Source organism: Betta splendens, chromosome 19 (assembly GCF_900634795.4).
Source record: "Betta splendens chromosome 19, fBetSpl5.4, whole genome shotgun sequence".
Lineage (NCBI taxonomy): Eukaryota > Metazoa > Chordata > Actinopteri > Anabantiformes > Osphronemidae > Betta > Betta splendens.
In genome coordinates, this window is record NC_040898.2 from 753,625 (window position 1) to 760,025 (window position 6,401).

The 6,401-nt window shown below is 44.7% G+C and overlaps 1 protein-coding gene across 2 annotated transcripts; it reads left to right on the top strand.

The window, feature by feature from the left end:
* Window positions 1-3,831, top strand: fxn (frataxin). Of its 2 annotated transcripts, none has more exons than XM_029135351.3 (6): window positions 1-169; window positions 324-392; window positions 508-635; window positions 727-847; window positions 2,623-2,720; window positions 3,177-3,831. In XM_029135351.3, the coding sequence occupies exons 1-6, from the start codon at window positions 68-70 to the stop codon at window positions 3,313-3,315; spliced, it is 657 nt and encodes a 218-aa protein (XP_028991184.1). In that variant the 5' UTR covers window positions 1-67; the 3' UTR covers window positions 3,316-3,831. The 2 variants fall into 2 exon arrangements, with proteins under 2 accessions (XP_028991184.1, XP_028991185.1); XM_029135352.3 differs by having other exon boundaries at window positions 4-169; window positions 544-635.
* The last annotated feature ends 2,570 nt before the right edge of the window (window positions 3,832-6,401 follow it).

Sequence of the window (6,401 nt, forward strand, 5' to 3'; positions counted from 1 at the left end):
GAAAAGCAAAAGACGAAGAAGACGAAGGCGGAAGGTGAAACTAAACAAGTTTGGTGGGTGTTTCATCATGCTGCTTTTCACTAAAACGTTGTCTTCACACATATGTAACCTTGCGAAAACACAGCTCAACGTGGTGATGGCGCAGAGAATCAGAAACTTCTCGAATCAGGTAGAGAAACGCACATGAGACATGTTATATGCACTTAGCCAATGCTAGCGGAGAGTAGCAGCCAACAAGCTAACGCTCGTTGCCTCAATGTGTCATTAGAACGCTCGTTGCCATCGAGCCCATTAACGTATATTCTCGCTATTCGTTACTCCAGCTTTCCAGGACCTCGTTTCGGCTTCCAGGGGGTCCTCCACTGCGACCCACATTTTCGCCTCCTCCCACAGTAAGTTCTGACTTCTGGGTCCAGTCTCACAGGAAAACTTTGATTTTGCTTTTCTACGGGTTGAGTCGCTCTGCAATATTCTGTTCAGAAGGTCTGCGTCTCATGCATACGATAGTTTGTTAAATGTCTGATCTCAGGTTTTGTGTGTCAGTGGTGTGAGACTCGGCTTAATGCGCACGAGGGCAGAAGAAACATCTGTTTGACGTCACAAAGACTGGAGAAGCCCAAGTCTGTGCAAATACAGTAAGTTACCCCACACGTGTTTCCTTGGCCCTTTTGCCTGTAGCAGGAAGTGAGTAATAACTGAATGTAACTTTGCTTGGCTGCATTATAGTGAGCTGACAGAAGCTGAGTACGAGAAGCTGGCAGATGAGACACTGGATGCTTTGGCTGAGTATTTTGAAGACCTGACGGATGAACGCTTCACTGCAGCAGACTATGACGTTGTGTTTGCTGTAAGTCAGTCCCTGGCACAACTCTACAGCAGGACACGCATGACTTAGTCTGATACTAAGGATTACAGCTTGATATGTGTCACTTTTTGATTCTGTTGAGCTTTGGCAAACCGTAGCTCTGAAAATTTCTTTCAGTTTGTTACTGACTCTTATGACTTAAGTGTCTGCATTAGTACAAATATAAGCTGCCTCCATACTCAGCCATGTGTTTGTCATATTGGTTCCTCTTACTCACTGATTACAGAATCTGTCTTTGACATTTACAGAACCTTCGAAAAAAACACATGACTGGATAAAATGAGAACATGGGGAGAATCATTAGGACAGAATTTAGTGCAGTGTGACTCTCTAATGGCAGCTCTTTGGTAAAGTTATATTGTTTTTCTGAACTCATAATCAGTTCCTATGAACTGATTATCAATAGCGCTTAAACCTGATGTGACTCGTATCGTTCACTATGGCTTATTAATAGTGGAGGTGCAAGGGAGTCTTATGAATGAATGTGAGTTTCTGAACAGCAGAGTGTCATTGTCTGGGCAGGTTCCTATTCCTCCAACTTCTCCGCTGGAAGCTTAAGTTTGATTTCACATTTTTTCTTATTTTTTTGTGGATCCTTATTACTTTGTAGGCTCATTAGTAGCCTATAGGTGTAAAAAACAGATTTGTCTTGTCATAGTGAGATTATTGGCTAATGAATGAAAAGAGTGTTGACGTAAAGTGGATGGATGAAACATCAAACTGTTACATGAGTGTCCTGTAAATGATTAGACTAAACTAATTACTTATGTGCTGCATTCTTTGGATTTACAGTAACCAGGCTGGTTAGGTGCATGTTGTGTTATAAGATGCCACTCTACATGGTTTTTCAGTCATGACCTGTTGTTTGGCTTCTGGGCTCTGTTGCCTTATTGATTTCTTGCCCTGTGAAATGCTTTAGTTCCTCAGCGAGTGATGGAGTTTTCAGTCATGTGTTGACATGTAAAGTGTCTGCAGCCGAAGCCGACGTAATAATTCTAGTAAGAACCAGAGCAGCAAAACATTTAATCTACTTAATTTATTCATATAATTCTGTTTCCAGTATCTGCACACTCAATTTAGCATTTTAATATTCATGAGGTTCACTAAGCTGTGTATAATGTCAATGTGCAATGAGAGTAAAGGTGTGTACAGTTACTGCACAGTTTAAAAAGGAGTGTGTTTTTCCAATCTGACATGCCAGTGACGTTTCACTGCATGAGCTCTGCTATCTGTGACGTGTGCCTCTCCTGTCCAGACTCACACATCACCAGTGGGTGAGCTGCTGCGGCTTGTGTTAATGACGCAGGCTTGATAACGACTGCATGTACTGTAAAGTTAATATTTTAGGCAGATGCTGCTCTGTCAGAACGACTGATTGACCAGTGTCCTGGTGTTCGCAGCTCACAGCTTCACCACAATTGGTTGCAGTGACAAATGGGGCCATAAAACACACACACACACACACACACACACACACACACACACACACACACACACACACACACACACACACACACACAGCAGAGTGAGCTGGCCGGCTCAATGAGCAGGAGCAGCACTGTGCTCTGGGTCTCTGCTTGGGGAAATGGTTCTGGAACAATCTTAAAGGAACCGTCAGCTCCTCCGGTTGGTGTTATAATGGAGTAGGGTTCCTTTTGTTGACTTATTGAGCCTTAGAGTATTAAATTTCAGTATTTAAGTCAGATGTCAGATCAAGGCTTAACATGTCTAAGGTGTGTATAAATGTGTTCCTACAGAGTGGTGTGCTTACCGTGAAGGTGGGCGGTGACCACGGCACCTATGTCATAAACAAGCAGACCCCAAACAGACAGATCTGGCTCTCCTCTCCCACCAGGTAAGACGGTACTTGGTTTTGTTCTCACGCACATCGCACCATCACGGATGCATGACCTCCACCCGCTAGAGAGAACGGCACTGTAGAAGACAACCTCTGTCTGCAGCTGCCCTGCTCTCTCCTGGTTACACATAGCTGGGAGCCTCCCATGTGAGTCCAGTGGCTGGTCTGACCAACTGGGGAGCCACATGTGAGGCTAGCCATCTCAGGCAAGCAGTTCAATAAACGTCTGTGAACAGTTTTTAGTGTTTATCAAAGAATGCAGTGTGTATTTTACAGGCTGAATGGGGAAGCCCATAGTAGTAGCCCCTCCACTTAAATAATTAGCTTTACTCTTCTACTTTTTGTACAGTTGAATTATATTCTGATATTATTGTCATTTGGAAACAAACATAGTTAGTTTCTGAGACATCTGATAAACATATGGCTGAATCTCCATCTCTCCTGTGTCTGCAGTGGGCCAAAGCGCTATGACTGGACGGGTGAACGCTGGGTCTACACTCATGATGGTGTAAGTCTCCATCAACTGCTGTCTAAAGAGTTTTCTGACATCTTCATTACAAGCGTGGACCTCTCTGACCTGCCCTATTGCTGACCCTGATCATCAGTCACCTCAGCAGAGCGGCCGTCTGAACTGTCTGCTGTGCTTCATGTGCACAGCTGTAGCTGTATGATTTTCTGCACAGTGAACAAACAAGAGCAGCACATAAATATGACCCTCTGAAACCTGAGTATGTCTATACGACGCAAACCTGAAAGAGCAGACTTAAATAAGTTTTACCTATGGCAACATATTGTTTCATCCTAAAAAAAGTAAAGACGAAGGAGACACATTTTAAATAATGAATTCTGCATAGTGCAAAATCAACCATCATAATGAGTTGGAAGTGAAGTCAGTACTGTATTATATAGATATATGTGTATATATAGCTGTGTGTGTATGTATATGTATGTATATGCAAACAGCAGATTGTGTTTGAAGTTTTACATCTGTACATATCCTGTGCTCCATTTATTTATATGAGAAGATCTTTAAAGCACTAAGGTACAACCTTGATATGCATATTTAAATGAGTTGTGACAATAAAATGAAAATATTTTCTGAAAATCATTCTGGCCTTTTTTTCATCAGGAATTCAGACTCTGTGTGTGTGTGTGTGTGTGTGTGTGTGTGTACATATATATGTGTACATATATATATATATATGTGTGTATATACATATGTGTGTGTGTGTGTGTGTGTGTGTGTGTGTGTGTGTGTGTGTGTGTGTACATATATATGTGTGATTAAGCCACAAGGTCTTTAAGGTTTCACCCATTTATGTAGTGGAGGCTGAGGCAAATTTAACCATACATTTGGATTAAGCCTATAATATATGCTGTAATAATTTATAACTAGATTTGAATTCATAATTCTAAAGTGTCCTGTTGCATCATCTCACCCAGCATTGCAGAACCACATACAGGACCTTGCCAGTTCCATCAGAAACATGGGTTCATGTAGCTGAATTCATTTCTACAGTAGATTTAGCCACCACACCACTATGAGGACGTCACATGTACAGTGAGGGGAAAAAGTATGTGATCACCTGTTGATTATGGATGTTTGCCCAAAGACAAGAGAAAGATCAGGTTGTAGGTTTAATGGAGGGTTTGCACAGCTTTACATAAAAATGTAACATTGCATATTGAGTTTGAGTTTGACATGAGTAGGGAGAAAGGATCTGAGGATCAGTCTGTCACTGAAGCTGCTCCAGAGCAGACAGTGAGTCCTCCGGTGGCTCAGAGTCCGGGTCCAGGATGGATGTGGGTTTAGCCAGGACCCTTCTCTCACCCACCTCCTGCACCGTGTCCAGAGTGCAGCCCAGGACAGAGCTGGACTTGTTGATGTTCCTGTCCAGTCTCTTCCTGTCATCACTGTGATGCTGCTGCTCCAGCAGACCACACGTACAGGATGATGATGCCTCCACAGAGTCATAGAAGGTCTTCAGGAGTGGCCCCTCACTCCAAAAGACTCCTCAGCAGGTAGAGTCTGCTCTGACACTTCCTGTACAGTGCATCAGTGTCGAGTCCAGTCCAGTTTATTGTTCAGATGAACCCCCAGGTACTTATAAAGGTCCACATCTGCATCTGCAGCTGCTGTGTTTCAGTTTCATAACCAGTCATGTTAATGTTACAGCTCTATGATAAAGGAGTTGTTTCTCTTTTGTTGTATTTTGTTGACATTTCTCTGATGTGATTTCAGCACATTCCTGAAGTGTGCTCTGTTAGTGTAGGTCAGACAGATCTGGTCTTTTTACAGTGAAGCGAACCACATGGATGAGGTCTGACTACCTGCGTTTGTCCTGACAGTAGATGGAACCTCCTGGCGCTGTGGCTCGGGTGATGGCGCCCCCTGTGGAGGGCTGATGCTCCAGGTCGCAGCGGTGCAGACTGGAATCACGCTGGGGGGGTTTCAGTTCACTGTGCACATTTACCAACGGGTCATACGATCAAACTGGTGCTGCAGACACCCCCCCCCCACTCATCAATCCACTGGTGCTCGTCTTCCTCATCCTCTGTGATGAGGCTCATAGCACAGATGTGTGCTCCTGTCCCGTTAATCTGCCGGCTCGTGTGTACTCGCAGCAGATGATTGGTCACGTTTGCCCCATCAGCACACGCAGGGTCGATCCACCCGCCTCTCAGTGTGAGAACGTGTTCATCATTCACTGTCATGGTAACGCAGGACGTTCCCAGGGTTTTGACTTCCAGGGTCAGTCACATCCTCACAGCTGGTGCTCACTGCACCACAGCACCATCAGATCAGTCTGCACAGTGAGTTTCCTCCAAACCTACTGAATAAATAAATAAAAGAAGGAAGAACCGAGGTGGATCTGGAGGATTAGCAGTTTAAGCACCGGGGGCTTAGTGCCACTATTATCCTCCTGCCATGGGATTTACGGTGAGAATTACGTAACAGTAATGCTTCCCACAGACCACTACATGGCTGTTTTGTCTTTGGCTCTGTTCCCACTGCTGCTCTGTCTCCTCCGCTGAGCACCCAGATCCCAGACAACATGCTCGGCTCGTCAGCGCTGCAGCCACAAACAGCCCGCGACGCGCAGCGAGAGCGCTAGCAGAGGCAGCTGAGTGACTGACAGGTGCCGCTGTGCTGCCTGCCGGGGAGTCGCTCACAGCATGAAGTACAAGAAGTTCATCACCATCATGCAGGCGGCCCTCGGGGTGGCCCCCCTCAACAAGAGAGAGCTGATCCCGCCACCACGCAAGCTGTGGAAGCCTGCACGGTGAGTGGAAAACAGCACGTTTTGTTTTGAAAGGACGTGTTGTTATATCTTTTGTTTAAACATGTGGGTCGTTTGTTATTGTAGGTTTTAGAGAAGTAGTAACATGTGATGATGCTGGTATGTTACATTGATGATATAGAAGCTCAGAGGGTGATGAAACACATTCATGAGGACTTTTTCATAATCAGTGTTTCTCATCTGGATTCGACAAAGGAAGAGTCACTGTAACTGATTTCAAACTATAAGCAGAACAAACGCTGCCAAACGGCCTCCGACCTTTGATGAGATGCTTTAGCTGCATTTAGTTTCCCATCTTTTGCAACAGACGGGAGGTTTACTGCGTTTCATGTCACAGGACGACAGCTGGGATCGGTTTCAGCCTGTGACCCTTAAC